Source organism: Penicillium hordei (genome assembly GCF_028827395.1).
Source record: "Penicillium hordei strain IBT 12815 chromosome Unknown utg000002l_segment0_segment0, whole genome shotgun sequence".
NCBI classification, from domain to species: Eukaryota; Fungi; Ascomycota; class Eurotiomycetes; order Eurotiales; family Aspergillaceae; genus Penicillium; species Penicillium hordei.
The window spans coordinates 2,566,526-2,582,122 of NW_026623143.1; the positions used below are offsets into that span (position 1 = coordinate 2,566,526).

The window sequence follows — 15,597 nt, forward strand, 5'->3', positions numbered from 1 at the left end:
GATATTGGCCCATGTCCATCGTTGGGATGGTTATAGCTTGGCTTATGGTGTTCTGCAATACAATTGGGAACAGTTTCTTCAAAATGATTGAATCGTGCGCCGCATTGAATTTGGTCCCCCAAGGTTGACAAACCTTGAAATACCAGGCAGGGGCTGGATTTGAATATCATGCATGTCGGCCTTGTGGGTGCGGTCGCTGAGGATATATTGAGGCTACTCACGGGGTCTGAGACTTCTTCCGGCGATGAGGGTGGACATAATTGCTCTGATTTGATGGACACCCCTGGTCATTGTAGCTGATATCTCATTGTAAAAGCCCACTAAAAGCGCGGTCGACAGGCTCTTCACTAGGGCGCCTTGATCACGTCGTGGATATGGCAAACGCGTGTGCACTGGCCTGTGGAAGCGCGCAGTTTGAAAGTGCGACCGCACCAGTTTCGTGTTCTGCGGGACATGGGGGAATGCGCAGGGTGTAAGGTTCAACATAGGAACGTGACCCCACGCGTAATAGATGAATTTGGCGGGTGCGATTCACGTCACTGGGACATCTGCAGCATCCAACATTGGCACATTCTCTTCACATAATTGGACTGTTTCTCCTTGCGACGCCGCTGAGGTATCCATTTCTAGTGCATTCATATCAAGTAGCAAGGCCGAGTCTTTCCCCTTGCGGCGCTCAACGAGCTTTTTCCCACGTTTCTCCGTCTGAGGAAATCGCTTTTCAGTCCCGCATGAGAGGCACCGGACGACCAGTACATTGGCCCATGGCTTCTTGCCGCCGCGACTTGCATTTTTGGTTTCATGCGAACAAGTCACTCCCGGAATCAGGATCGTGTCACAGCGCTTACAAACTGATCTCTTCAGTGTGACCGGCAGCCGAATTTGCGTCTTCATTGCAACGGCACGTAGTTGTGATACACATACCCTTGAGAGGTTTCTTGATGGCTCTTGAGTCTTCTTTTGATTCACAGAGCAGACTTGTTGTTGCGTATCTACTGTGTGGCCATTGTCCTCTGGATCAACATGACCAGCAACTGAGGTGTGTTCATTGTTGTGAACTTCGGCGGTCTTGACGAGTGTAGATTTGCTCTGGAAATATGCGGCGGCTTGGTGTAGGTAATCTAGCCGTGCTCGAATATGGCTCTGTGAGTTCTTGGAGTTTTTGGCTTCCTTCTTTCCTTTGGCTTTTGCCATTCTCGAAAATTCGACAGATCAACAAGCAAGTGGATCTGAAGGTTGTTTGCTGCAACCTGCAATTCGAGAAAAGCTTCCCGATTGACGCTAAACCAAAAGCGGTGAGGCTGAATAATCACGTGATTTTCCCTTGGTGAGGTCTTCGTCCTACCGCCTTGACTTCTTCCCCTACACCTTTGTCTATCGAGACCTGCCACATTCCCGCGGTCCATACTTTTCTCCTTACTACCCTTGTCTTCTTTTCACTTCAACCCCACATCATCATCATCTCTCTCCCAATACTTTTACCTCTTCCCCTCAAAACTCACCTATTTACGTCGCCATGTCTCACGAGGAAGATCTTATCGACTACTCTGATGAGGAGCTTCAGACCACCACAGCACCAGCCACCACTGCTGCGCCTGCAGCCACCAATGGCGATGCCGACAAGCAGGGTGACTTGACTGTAACCGGCGGCCGTCCCGACAAGAAGGGCAGCTACGTCGGTATCCACTCCACCGGTTTCCGCGACTTCCTGCTGAAGGGTGAACTTCTGCGCGCCATCACCGACTGCGGCTTCGAACATCCATCGGAGGGTTAGTCTAACTCATTATTCCCACAAGCGTTCCTCCATTTGTCCAATCTCCAACGTCCGTCCATCCTCGCGGGAAGATTCTTCCGTCGGTATTTGGCAATCAGTCGTGTTTCGAATCTGCAGACGGCATGAGGATTATTGCTCCTGAAAAGGACAATATCTTTTTACAGTATATACGCGTTTGGTCCTATGGCGCTCTTGCGCTCAGCCTGGGCCCCCGTTCCCAACACCCACGTACTCCGTGGAGATTGGCGCACGCGGTGGAAGACTGTGATATCTATCACGTTTTTCTCCTTGTGAGGCGCACCTCATGTTGTCTGCAGAATATGATAAGATATCCACAAAAAGCATGGCTTTGAATGTGACGTGCAGTCATGGTGGTTTGATCAAGCGGTGGAAGATGACTGCCCATGCATCAATTTGATGTTGTTGGGGGATGGATGGACATTGCGAGACGGATTTTTTTTTTGCTTCTTCTTTCGTCGAACCCAATCTAACTTCGGCTCCGCCTTCCAACAGTCCAGCAAGTTTGCATTCCGACTTCCATTTTGAACGTCGATGTTCTTTGCCAGGCCAAGTCCGGTCTCGGTAAGACCGCGGTCTTCGTTCTCACCACCCTTCATCAATTGGAGCCCGTTCCTGGCGAGTGCCAGATCCTGGTTATGTGCCACACCCGTGAGCTTGCTTATCAGATCAAGAACGAGTACGCCCGTTTCTCGAAGTACTTGCCCGACGTTAAGACCGCGGTCTTCTACGGTGGTACCCCGATCCAGAAGGATGTCGAAATCCTGTCCAACAAAGAGACCCACCCCAACATTGTTGTTGCCACTCCCGGTCGTCTTAACGCGCTGGTCCGTGACAAGAAATTGTCCCTGCGCAACGTGAAGGCCTTTGTTCTCGACGAGTGTGACAAGATGCTTGACCAAATTGGTACGTGCCTGCGAGATACGACTCGATTATCACTTCCCACTAACACCTCCCCTCAGACATGCGCCGTGATGTCCAGGAAATTTTCCGTGCAACTCCCGCCGACAAGCAGGTCATGATGTTCAGTGCCACCCTCTCCCAGGAGATTCGTCCCATCTGCAAGAAGTTCATGCGCAACCCGCTGGAGGTCTATGTCGATGATGATACCAAGCTCACCCTCCACGGCTTGCAACAGTACTACATCAAGCTCGACGAGAAGGAGAAGAACCGCAAGCTGAATGAGCTTTTGGACAACCTCGAGTTCAATCAGGTCATCATCTTCGTCAAGAGCACCCAACGTGCCAACGAGCTAGACAAGCTGTTGCGCGAGTGCAACTTCCCCAGTATCGCAGTTCACTCTGGTGTCAGCCAGGAGGAGCGGTAAGTCTATCCGAGTTTGGCATTGGCTGGGGCAATTTGCTGACCTCCATCTAGTATCAAGCGCTACAAGGAGTTCAAGGAGTTCAACAAGCGCATCTGTGTTGCCACTGATGTCTTCGGCCGTGGTATTGATATCGAGCGCATCAACCTCGCCATCAACTACGATCTCCCTGCCGACGCTGACTCTTACCTGCACCGTGTTGGTCGTGCCGGTCGTTTCGGTACCAAGGGTCTTTCTATCTCCTTCGTCAGCAACGAGGATGACGAGAAGGTCCTCAAGGAGATTGAGAAGCGCTTTGAGGTTGCCCTCCCGTAAGTTTCCTTCGATTCGAAATTACAATGCCCTTTGCCAAAATACTAACCATGTACGCAGTGAGTACCCCGAGGCTGGTGTTGACTCCACCACCTACATGGCTTAGGCATGTCTAGGTGTAAAACTTTGTTGATTTGAAATTTCTTTTCCTCTTTTCAATTGTTATGGCGCACTAGCTCGGGTTTTGATATGTTTTTCTCCGCCGTTGGGCGCTGCCTCTGCCCTCCCCTGGCATTGAAGTGAGGCACAACCCTTCCATGTATTCGAAAACAGAAATGGAAGCAAGAATGGGTTAGCCCCGCACGACTGTTCAAACGTATCATGACCGTATCCTGATGGGAATCTTGGAATCTCAATGTGGAGTTGCGATGTCATAGTTATCGACGTCTGCGAGACAAGTCAAACCCGAAGACAATCAGATAGAAATATGCACCGCCCTGCGGTCATGGTTTCAACCAGACGACCCAAAGATCCTACCAAGTCCGATCCAGCCAGAGTGGATATAGACACCGGAACTCAATCTCCAATCATCTGTTCTCCTCATGGTTTGCCCATATCCGTCGGAGCCGGTCCACCTGTAACTCTAGGAGCCCGAGAATAAATCCCCGCCACGCAATGTATCTACGAGCTGGGTGGATGTAGGCCCTGGTCCGAGTTCCAATCTTACTTGGAAAGATCCTTCGTAGCAACTTTGATCATCCTTTATCCGATCCTTGTAGCAGTGATATGATTTTGACAGATTCGAAGCACATGTCAACCAGGACAAAATATGTGTGCTTAATGCTTAGGATATCTGCCGATTCAAATTAAATACGACCACCCAAGGTATATAAGGCTGTTTGATTTGCAATAAGCTCAGTATCTGTATCAGCTGGTCATAAATTTACAAAATAACAGTTTCCCCTGCATGCTGCAGGGAAATCATGACAACTGTCAAGCTGAACGCACCACAAGGATATTGGGAGGGGGCAGGGAGCGAGGGGCGAAAACATATGTAGCAAGATATGAATGCAAATAGATCATCCCATATGATTGTCAATAATTAAAAGTTCCTACTTTGGATTACAGTGCAGTGTATATATATCTAGGAGATATATATATGGCCGTGGACTGCACACCTCGAAACCACCCTAGGTCGAAAGAAAGTTATCAAGCATAAATAAAGCATAGAAAATAAAAGAAGACCTAAAATATAAAATACAGTTACCTAATGCATTACCCTGTTCGAGGCGAAAATCCAAGTCAAACCCCAAAAAGTGGCTTAGCCCAAAGCACCAGAAGATGGAAAGGCACTAACTAGGTAGCGCATTAAGAAAATAAGGCAGAGAGACAGGCCAAACACCCTCCAAACCTTGTCTCAGATTTTCACTCCACTGTTCACCAGGGGGCTGTCTCGTTCTAGTGTCGGCTGTTGTGAATGGCTCTATCTCATACGAAGATGTGCAGAGTCTGCGGCGTTCGCCCATGGTTTGAAAATGCTTCATATTCGTAACCAAGTACGAAGTACATAGCTACAATGCACGGAACACATACGAAGTAGCTACAATATCCACATTATTCGACTTCGTAGTACGAAATACATAGCTCCGTTTATCTCAACCACGCTAACCCAATCAACTATGTTGTAGGCACAACGAGCAATAGCGTGAGACGAAGTCGATCAGAAATTATGATAGGCCAATGACTGTGCACTGATACGATCGAGGGACCCTCTTAGTACGGAGTATTTTCTGTACGATTCACAATTCCAATCACACTTTTCTCTCCTTTTTTATTTTACATCCGCCAGGTTCCGAGGAAATTCGACCATAACCGCACCTACAACATAAGGGCCACTCAGGGCCCCTGTAAGATTAAATTGGTTTCAGTGGAACGAGGCTTGCATTCGAGATTGATTAATATATGGTAAAAAATGGTAAAAAATGGTAAACATGGTAAACATGGTACGTAATATGGTACTCATACTCCGTATACATATGTTGTATATGCGAAGTATCCAGTCCAATTTAAGGCCAAATTACGATATTCGAGGCTACGATGTCATGACATCTGTGGCTTTCCCCTAAATAAAATCATTCGAAGCCAAGATCGATTGTGGCTGAGGGAGAGCAACAAAGTTATATATGATGCTCTGATATTGAAGATCTGTTTCTGGGTCTCCGCAAACGTGGTTCGTACCCCTGCCACCTGTCGGCATGGCCACATATCGGCGTTTGAATGTGTCTATCTTGCGCGAAATACTCCGTACAGCATAGAATGTACAATGCTATCTAGTCTGTTCCGTCTATTCCCGGCTCCGAGAGAAGAGAGGTGTCGAATGTATTGTCATCATTGTGGTTCCACCTGCACAACGGGGTATTATTTGTGCACATGCAGATTTGCCGTATTATTACGTTGCATACTCCCCCAGAGATCTGGACTGGTTCCAAGTGATAGACCCCAGCCAACAGGAGATGTGACTGATCCATATTCTAGCCCTTTTATGTTGGTCTGGAACAGTAGGGACACATTGCAGCTATTGCAGCTATTGCAGCCATTGGTTGCGTTTCATACTCTTTTGAACATGCCATAAAATACCAGGACTATTTTTTTTAATGTTATTATCAGATTGAATGAACCAGAAAAAAAAAATCCCCCGATATCAAAAAGAATCTTGGGATCGATCCCTTGATGCGGACAAGCTGCAAGCATCATTGCTTCGGCACGCGTGTCGATCACTACTTTGGTATGCCGGGATTATCAACACCGCCTCCCCCTTCCAAGGCATGCGGGCGGTTGATCTTGAACATCCCTTGTAATTCTCTCCGACTGTCTTTTATGCCGGATTGGTGAGCTACCCTCCCAAGTTGGGTAGTTCGAACGAGTCCAAAATGACCCAAAGATTCGAAGATCTAAATATTTACCTCAGTATCGGGGTCGGTACCCTTTTTCACTCTTTTGTATCACGATAACCTCCAGAAATACAACATTCTTTCCAAGGTTCAAGAGAATGTCGCGGCGGGGAGGAAGAGGGGATATCCAACCCCTCTTACCGTTGTTCCAAGTCGTACAACATGCGATGTACAATGCCCGGTGGCTACTTTCTGTGGTACACCAGTCTAGTTATCAATTGAATGTCGATCAAGGATACAAAATTGATGCGTTCATATGCATGTGGTGTGAACCACCCCAGGTACCGACTCAGGTACCATATACATGCACACTTGATGCCATGTATGGGATTTCGGAGCCGAACCAGACCTATCCCTTGGACCGGTTCAAAGAATGTGCCCGATACATTGTTTTGATCTTAGTAACCGGAGATATAAGTTGCTGTTTATTTTGTAAATGGGAACTATACTGGAAGATTAAGACCACAATTTGTCCAGGAACAAAAGTACTTGGGATTCCCGATTATAGGATATTCTTTCGTTGACAGGTCTCCATATTATCTACGGAGTACCATGCCTAACGTCGGTTCCGAGATACGGAGTATATACAACATAGGCTGTGGGTTTTTAGAGTGGAGGTAGATGACGAGACCAGGGACGCGGCATACAACGCGTCGTTCGAGTATAATCCCCCAGAACGAAAGACTTCAAAAAAGAACACATATGTGCGAGAAGGAAAAAAAAAAAGAAAAAAAAATAAATTTAAGGCCAGAAGCAGATCGAAGAGAACGTTTGTGGGCCAGCAAAGTCAAATTTGAAAATTACAGTATTGGTCTGTATCGAAAAAAAAAAAGAAATTAACTTTGGAAGTTAAATATAGCATCAGACTTATCAAGGATCAATATGTACAGAGTACATACCCAACTCTCAACTGTATACATTTATCATAAATATAACTGCTATAATTGAACTGCAGATTTATCTAACTACATGAATGTTGAAATATTTACTATACAGTACCTAGTTATATAAGAAAAATCCCAATCTTCATTGTTCTGTGTATTGGAGAGCCGCATGGCCAGATGATATGAAGGCTAGACTCTTTGTTGTATAGTAGAATGGGTCCCAACAGTGTGTATCGACCAAAATAGACGGAAAGAGAGTAACATGAAGAAAGATCAACAAGATCAATAAGACAATAAGATCAAGAACATCTGCATCCATCTCTATTCCGTCAAAATAATTCTTATCGCTCCTTGATTTCCGTTTCCGGACTGAGGGGGATCCACGATCATTGAAGGCTTGCAAGTATCAAGGAGAAAAAGAAAAAGATATTTTGTTGACCGATCGCATTCGATCGTTTTTTACCTTCTCTTTTTTTTTCTTGTCCTAAAGCGTGAAGTCAAGAGAGAGAAATAGAGAGAAGATAACTGACACGGCAAAAAAGAAACTTGGACAACCCTGTCTTTTCCTGCTTTGCCCCCCCGGGTCTAAACTTCCATTCGAATTTCATCCTTCCTGATTACAACTCTCCTTCCCTTTTTTTTTTGTCCCCCATTTTCTCTTCCCTCCCTATCCTTCACCCACTCTCTCTTTTTTCCTTCCATTCTCTCGTTTTCTCGTGTTATAGGGAACTTGTACCTTTTGACCTGGGACTTTCCCGCCCAGTTCCTTCCAGATCTGAGAGATGGCTCCTCCTCCACGTCTGCGCATTCTGTCCGGTGAGTTCAACTTCAACCTAGATATTAACGTCTGGGGTATCACGAAAAGATGGTTCGTCATCTAATCAAGGTCTGTGTAGTCGGTGGCAATGCGATCTCTGCCTTCCTCTCATGGCGACTTCAGGCGACAACCTCCTGCGACGTTACGCTAGTCTGGAAATCTGGATTTGACGCCGTGTCTCAATACGGTGTCTCATTTAAGTATGTATCCAGGTTCTTGTGTCACAGCCAGTTGGCTAATCCCCTCCGCAGATCAAAAGCATTCGGCAACGAACGATTCAAACCCCGACATGGTGAGATTTTAATATCACCACTTGGCTTGAGCCCTGGTCAGAGCCCCGGCTGACCTGTCCCGCTTTCTAGTTGTTCGTGCTCCCGAAGAAGCTTCATCCCGTGAAAATGCCTACGACTATGTCATCCTCTGCGTGAAAGCCCTGCCAGATGTCTACGATCTTGCCTCCGTGATTGAATCCGTTGTCACTCCACAGCACACTTGTATTCTGGTGAATACAACAAATACTCTCGGCATTGAAGCCCATCTTGAGCAAAGATACCCCACCAACGTTATCCTTTCTCTCGTTTCCAACGTGGAGATCTCCCAAACGGGCCCTAGCGAGTTCGAACATCTGAGCTCGAGCGAGATTCACGTGGGCACAACCAACAAATCTTCCTCCATCCCGACCTCAATCCAGAATGACATGGCGGCGGCATTGGCAATGACTTTGAACTCTGGGCAGGTCGACTGCAAGGTTTCGGATAATATCAGACAGGAGCAGTTCGACCGTATGATAGGGTGAGTTTCTTCGGATTCGCTTGGATTCGGAATTTGCATGCTAAACGTCTCCCAGCCCGATCGCGTTCCATCCTGCAAGTGTCGTGTTCGACACCCCGAATCATACACAACTCCTCGAAAAAACCGGTGTTCGTCCACTGGTAATGGGCATCATTGACGAGATGATGGAGCTCGCCTCTGCACAAGGTTGCTCATTCCCCAGCGATTTCCGGGATAAGACGGTCCAAAAAATGATTGCGTTGGACCCTCCGACTACAATGTACTCAGATTTCCAAGGTCGACGCCCCATGGAGGTTGAGACTTTCCTAGGGTCACCAATCAAGTTGGCAATCGAATCCAACGTTCGCATTCCCCGAATCGAAACAATGTATGCAATGCTACATCACGTCAATATCGCAAACCAGAACAAGTCCCGACAGGAGTCCCCACCTGCATCCGTCATGAATCAGCCGCCTCCTCGATTGTCTTCCGCGCCTCCACAGCAACGACCCATGACGAATGGTGCCCCGCAATCCATGCGTGGAAGCCGAACACCCTCGGGAATGAGCATGCCCCCGCAACAAAGACGAGGTCCACCCCCTGGTATGATGCCGAGAGGCCCAGGTGGACCGATGCCGATGCCACCCCCCAACCGAGTTCAACGCGACCCATCATTGGAGGGACTTGAAGAATTCAGCCATCTGGTTGTCTATGATGAACAGGGCGAACCGACTATACCGCCTCAGAATGGAAATGGGTACCCCGAGCCAGCACCTGGCCCTCCTGAATTGACATTACGGGAGCGCGAGCTGGCTCTTCGTCAACGTGAACTACAGCTGCGTGAACAGGAGATGGGCATGCGTCGGGGGCCTCCTGGCCCAGGACGTCGTGGACCGACTCCCTCCCGCCCTGCTACGGCCTTTGATGAAGAAGACGAGGATTACTTCGACCCAATGAATAATATGGGGATTCCCCACATTGACCCTGACAGTGTCGACATGATGAGCATGACTTCCCGCCGAGGGCGCAAGGGCCCCAACCACAGCCAGTTCCGTAAAAACCCCGAATTCGGTGTAGCCCCTCCCTCTGGAGGCAACCGCCCTTCATCGGCTTTCCGCTACTTTGGCAGAAAACGCGCGAGCGACCGGGTGATGCAAGAAATCCCGGGTCTCCATGATTCCCTCATGGATAATCCCATGATGAGCTACTCCTCCAACAGATATGGAGCCGTTGACCGAAACCAGATGCACGCGGATTCTCGAGCCAATTCTTTAACAGCTAGCCATATGGGCGACTATCCACCTCGACCCTTCCCACAGAGCCGGCGAAACAGCCAGACTCCTGTAATTCCCTTCGGCGGACCCCCGGGACCCCCTGGCCCAGGAGGCCCCCGGATGGGCCGCCCTCCAATTGCGCGTGAACACAGTCTCGGCCCCCCTGGTGGACCTCACAATGGCCAGCCGTCACCTCCTGGTAACATGCGTACGCCGGTGTCGCGGTACCCTCCGGGACAAGGAAACGCGGCTGGGCCGCAGCAAGTTGAGCAACACTATGGGGTGAGCAACGCGTTCCCCGCTAAGGGTCCTCCCAAGAACCAGAATCTGACCGGAAGTGCGAGCGCCAGCGCGGGGAGTGGTGATAGTGGAGCCAGTGCAAATATTGATTCCGAACCCTCATCTCACAGCAGTCAGGTAAGCCTCGGCGGTCAAGGGGTCGCGGCGCCCGTTCGCTAAGAAGACCCTTCTCCGTCCGCTTTTCCCAATGGCTGACTGGCGTTCCATGATTGAATTCCCTTTTCGGCATTGCATTCTTCCTCGGCTTGGACGATCGTCGTCCGCCGAAAATTGGTCATGTTTGGACCTTTTTTGCATCATGGTGTCATTATGCGGGGACTTTATTCTTCGGTCCCGTGCTCTCGAAGCACAGGTTAATACTCTGCTGTTTGCTTCTTTACATATACATGAGGGACATAGGGGTATTCGTTGCTCTTTTTTTTTGTTTTCTGTTTCGGAGTGTGGTTGGGATAACGAGGTGTGCGTGCGAGTTTTGTCTTTTTTTTGTGTGATTTGCTCTGCATCGATACTCATCCTGTTTCGTGGCATTATCGATTTTTAATGAGGCCACTACGCGAGCCTAAACTGGACATCCTTATCCTTGTTGTTTCTCTTCCACCTTTTTCATCTTTACAGCATGTCGATATAGCGTCGTTGTCGGCTCTCCTGTCCGCCTTTTCATCTCTCTGCATGACTGTATAATACCAGCTGGCGCATTCCTTTCCCCTCCCATCTAGACTAGTATACGCCTATTGTCTTCATTTTGTCTGTTTTATCACCATTCGCTCCCCCTGGGTATTTCCTTCATTTGCCATGTCTTTTTCTTGTCTCATCAACCAGCCTCGTCTTTTATTGTGGTGTGGTCTGGTCTGGTCTCTGGCGCATTCCAAAAGAGTGGGAGGGTGAATTTATTCGGTTCATTGAGTTGTGTTGATCTGCTTGCTGGGTTCGCGCTTTGCAGAGAAAATTAATACATGGTGCACTGCAGTTGTCAGATTCGCTGTGTCTTTTGAACATCATCTTATTCCTCCCAAGAGCACATGAATTCATAGGCCTTTCCGTTATATTATCGAGCTTGCTACAGTTTATGATAGTCTAAGTACGTGTTAGTCAAATAAATAAGATAAATTCGAATGCACATGGACGTTCTGTTCGAAGTATAAAATAGAGAGTATCTGTATCAGCACGTGATCGTCTGATAGTAAACAATCCCGCGGTCAAGTAATGTCAACAACTAACACAATCTTGGAACCTCAGACAGAACTCAGCCTGTACACAAGCAAAACCACATCCCGAATCCAAAACCATCCCCCCCACTTAAGTCGGGTTCAAAAACAAATCATACTCAAAATGCCACCTCCAATCCACCGCCGCCAAGAATCAAACACCACCTACTCCCGCTCCACCCTCCCAGGAAGCGGCAACTACAACACAACAGCAACCCACACATTCAATACCAACCCAAACACCACATACACCCCCAATTACAACTCCAATTCCTCGACCCCTTCTATGTCCGCTGCCAAATCGCGGCAATATGCCCACCTCCATTCTCAGCTCGCACAGCTCAACGCCAACCTCGCCGACACAGAGAACCTACTTCGCATGACCGCCGTACAGGCGGGGGACATGCGCTTCCTAGGTGGATATTCTGGGGCGCTGTTCATGGGGTCTGCGAAGATTCTGGGAGAGGAGGGGGTAAAGGGAAATGCGGACAAAGATAAGAAGGCTGATTCCCAGGAAGGGGAAATCAAGAGGGAGGAGAGTGATGAGGATTGAATTGATGAACTATCAATGATCGAGTATTGATTTGATATGATATGGTGAGTCGGACTGGTCATGATTGTGTTGCGGTGCTATACAATAGGCTGTGGGTGGTGATTTCCATGACTTATGCTAACATATGTCCAATGTCTAACAGCAGAGATATGACCTCCTTTCTCCCGTGTTTCCTCTATCTAACCGACATGTCATCTCATTCCACCACGAATTGACCACCGAGAATGATCGCTGGCTCATCGATGCTATGGTGTTCATAGCTATTTCCCAATCATGTTAGCTGTGCTCCTTAAAACTACGGCAGAAGAGGAAGTTGTCTCTGCTTCAAGTCCGAGCCTTACCTGAGTGTTCCTATACCACCAGCCTCGAGAATCAGTGATGTTTCCGTCAACGGCTTTCCAGTCCAGCGCATGGCGAAGGCACGTAGGATATGGCCGTGGGCAACGACAAGAACATCGCCCTTGGGTTCATCCGGGTTCTCGAAGCAGGGACGCTGGTATTTGTTCTTAATCTCATCGATCAGAGCATCGAGGCGGCGAATGACATCCTCAGGGGATCTGGCAGGAGGGGGAATGAATGTTAGCATGGGAAGGCGACACCATGGCAATGTTTAACGCTTAGCGGGAATCAAGCCCTAGAATCATAAGATAAAGAAGAAAAGAAGTACTTACTCTCCACCGGGACACCCATCTGTCCAAATATTCCACGGCCCCTCGCCCCTCTCAGCCCGCTGCTCGCGGATCTGCTTGCTTGTCAACCCCTCATAGTCCCCGTAATCCCACTCTCTAATCGCCTCCGTAACCTCAACCTCAGCCTCGGTCCGGATCGCTTCACTGTGTTCGGGCTTCCCCTGTTCGCTCCAAGGCATTCGTCCCCGACAGCCAAGCTCGAGGAGCTCTAGGGTGCGCTGGGCCCGGGTGCGGGGTGAGACAAAGCTAGAACAGCGTGTTAGATACCTTCGGAGTGGAATAGTGTCAGTAGTGTAGACGAGGTATATCTTACACATGAACAAGCTTCTTGGGAACAACGAGTCTGTCGTTTCCGACGAGGGCTTTGCCTGTTGCTTGAATGCGCTTCTCTCCATTGGCTGTCAGTGGCAGATCGGTGAGACCGGTGTGTCGGCCATTAAGCGACCATTCTGTCTCGCCGTGGCGGATGATAAAGCATCGAGGAGCCATTGTATGTATTTGAATTGAATATAGTGAATATAATGAAAAGGAAGAAAACGAGAAAGAAAAGAGAATCCGGTTCAAGTACAAGTTCAGGGCCAGGGCTCTCTCATTTGCGTCATGGTGGACCCCCGATAACAGGCTTATCACCCTTTTTCTACCATACATTGAAGTTACAAAAGATCAGCAGTTGATCTTCAACTATTCGGCTTGGCTTTTTAGTAAATTAAACATTTAAAACAAATCTTTCCTTCTGGTCTAACCCTCTTAGCATGCCGAATAGCCCACCCCACCCCCACCAAAAAAAAAAAAAAAAAGGGATATCAAGTTACCACTGACAAGACACCTCAAAACTTTGAGCTGTCTTCTTCCATGAGATGGGCGCGTAGGTGACCGTAGTGCCGACGCAGTACTTGTTCTAAAACAGGTCAAAGGCCCAGTGGGGTCTGTGAGCTTGGAGTTCTTCGGTAGGAGGGCGTGAGGTGGGGAGGCCAGCTATGGTTGCTGGGAGGAGGAGAGTTAGGGCAAGGAGGGGATGTTAGATCAGCTTCATTTTGGACTTGGTGTAGGTTGATAATTTTTTCCTCTCTCTTTTTTGGCTTAGCGGTGTATGCGAACTGAGAGAAATTGAGTTGGAGAACGTATTGTCTTTCTCTTCTATGAGGTTTAGGTGTTTATAGCACCTTTTCAGCATGTAGTTATGACTCTTGCACATTGGGGGTTGTGGACTATGTGAATACACTTTGTCTTACAGGATATTTTACATACATCTATGGTAGGCCTCAAGGTTCTGTTTTGTTCCAATCAACTAATCTGGTACACAACTTGGCCATATGACCATGGTCCTCTATCGCTTGTTATGACTGACGTTAAGGCTATGTTGACCACCCAGGCCTAGGATACCCATTTAACTACAGAGTATGTATAGACCACTCAGTTGCCCTCTCTCTGGCCTCCCATCTAATGCTTTTATAGAAGTCTACCGCCTTTCTCTCCGCTTTGTTTGTACTCTTTGCATCAAGTGGGAAGGCCAAGTTGTCGAGTATTCTGCCAGGCAAACTCATCCACGCTCACGTTCATCCACATCACCGACATGGAACACCGACTCACGTCGAGGAATGTGAGCCTGGATTGGGTTGAGCGAGATAATCAAGATGGGGACATTGTCTCAGCACATCTCATTCGAAACACATACACTCGGCTGAAACTCCAGTATGCAGAAAAGCTGAGCCAGAATTGGGTTGAACAACTTGAATCACCCAACCAAGTCCTTGAGCAGCTGTCTCTTGCTGCATGCCTGATTGAAACGTGGAGGAGCATGTACGGCGCTATACCAGCAACAGAACAAGATCAGTCATTGAGAGACGCAGTGCCGTTCCCAGGGTTCGTGGACCTGGCTTGTGGGAATGGTATTCTCGTGTACGTACTCCTCATGGAAGGATACAAGGGTTTAGGCTTTGACGCCTGCCGTCGAAAATCCTGGGAGACATTCCCAGCCGAGATACAGGAATGCCTGGAAGAGAGAATCTTTATCCCTCGGCCTTTTGTGGATGTACTGGACTTGCAAAAGATTGGCGTGGAGATACACACAGGCGATTTCGCAGAAAATACATTTATCATATCCGACCACGCAGATGAGCTCACCGTATGGACTCCTATAATGGCTGCCCTATCAAGTCCCTCGTCGCCATTGCCATTCTTTGTGGTCCCGTGCTGTTCTCGTTCACTTGCTGGTTCTTCGTATCGCTATCCTCCGCCAAAAGAGGGCGCTCCAATACAGAAGAGTGCGAATGGAAATACTGCCGCATGGAAAGTTGATGATGCCATGGAGCAGAATCTACAGCCGGCGTCTGGGGATTTGAGGGCACTTCGTGCGATCAAGATCGAAGAGAAGACCGAGAGCGGGTTTCTGAATTCAATGATTGGATCTCTCGCTGCAAAAACAGTGAGCATTGCCGAGGAAATCGGGTTCAGTGTTGAGAAGGCATGGTTACGTACTCCTGGTGCGATAAACATGGCGTTGATTGGAGGTCGACAGCAGGTCACAAGGGAGTGGCTAAAGAACTCGGGTTCTACGGATTCTCTAACAAACCGAGACCCAGGGGATGCAGTCTTGAAGAATATCATAGAAGTGGTTGAGCGTGAATGCTCCAAGGATGGTGGCATTCAGGTAGCTGCTAAGCTCTGGGTTGAACGGACGAAGAGCCTTCACCGGGGACAGGGGACAATGCACCAAGTTAGATAAAGATACCCAAATAAAACTAACCATCTGTCAATAGCATTCATAGGTTGACGATAAAGGACT

The 15,597-nt window shown here is 48.3% G+C and overlaps 6 protein-coding genes across 6 annotated transcripts; 4 read left to right on the forward strand and 2 right to left on the reverse strand.

Moving 5' to 3' along the window:
* Positions 1–531: 531 nt before the first annotated feature.
* On the reverse strand, positions 532–1,194 carry N7537_004269 (ribonuclease P Rpr2/Rpp21/SNM1 subunit; the record flags this gene model as incomplete). The annotated part of the gene is made up of 1 exon (XM_056895326.1): positions 532–1,194. The coding sequence occupies one exon, from the start codon at positions 1,192–1,194 to the stop codon at positions 532–534; it is 663 nt and encodes a 220-aa protein (XP_056755074.1).
* Positions 1,195–1,516: 322 nt separating this feature from the next.
* On the forward strand, positions 1,517–3,608 carry N7537_004270 (ATP-dependent RNA helicase SUB2; the record flags this gene model as incomplete). Its single annotated transcript, XM_056895327.1, has 5 exons — positions 1,517–1,769; positions 2,288–2,698; positions 2,755–3,115; positions 3,170–3,427; positions 3,489–3,608. 5 exons carry the CDS (start codon positions 1,517–1,519, stop codon positions 3,532–3,534), a joined length of 1,329 nt encoding a protein of 442 aa, XP_056755075.1. The 3' UTR covers positions 3,535–3,608.
* A 4,270-nt stretch (positions 3,609–7,878) lies between these two features.
* N7537_004271 (ketopantoate reductase family protein) lies at positions 7,879–10,524 on the forward strand (the record flags this gene model as incomplete). Its single annotated transcript, XM_056895328.1, has 5 exons — positions 7,879–8,019; positions 8,100–8,220; positions 8,272–8,312; positions 8,383–8,812; positions 8,868–10,524. The coding sequence occupies exons 1-5, from the start codon at positions 7,986–7,988 to the stop codon at positions 10,522–10,524; spliced, it is 2,283 nt and encodes a 760-aa protein (XP_056755076.1). The 5' UTR covers positions 7,879–7,985.
* Positions 10,525–11,694: 1,170 nt separating this feature from the next.
* N7537_004272 (DASH complex subunit HSK3 family protein) lies at positions 11,695–12,123 on the forward strand (the record flags this gene model as incomplete). Its single annotated transcript, XM_056895329.1, has 1 exon — positions 11,695–12,123. The coding sequence occupies one exon, from the start codon at positions 11,695–11,697 to the stop codon at positions 12,121–12,123; it is 429 nt and encodes a 142-aa protein (XP_056755077.1).
* A 196-nt stretch (positions 12,124–12,319) lies between these two features.
* On the reverse strand, positions 12,320–13,308 carry N7537_004273 (histidine phosphatase family protein; the record flags this gene model as incomplete). Its single annotated transcript, XM_056895330.1, has 4 exons — positions 13,126–13,308; positions 12,795–13,058; positions 12,465–12,680; positions 12,320–12,383 (listed from the first exon to the last, which is right to left on the reverse strand). The coding sequence occupies exons 1-4, from the start codon at positions 13,299–13,301 to the stop codon at positions 12,320–12,322; spliced, it is 720 nt and encodes a 239-aa protein (XP_056755078.1). The 5' UTR covers positions 13,302–13,308.
* Positions 13,309–14,385: 1,077 nt separating this feature from the next.
* On the forward strand, positions 14,386–15,537 carry trm44 (tRNA (uracil) methyltransferase; the record flags this gene model as incomplete). The annotated part of the gene is made up of 1 exon (XM_056895331.1): positions 14,386–15,537. One exon carries the CDS (start codon positions 14,386–14,388, stop codon positions 15,535–15,537), a length of 1,152 nt encoding a protein of 383 aa, XP_056755079.1.
* Between the last annotated feature and the right edge of the window lie 60 nt (positions 15,538–15,597).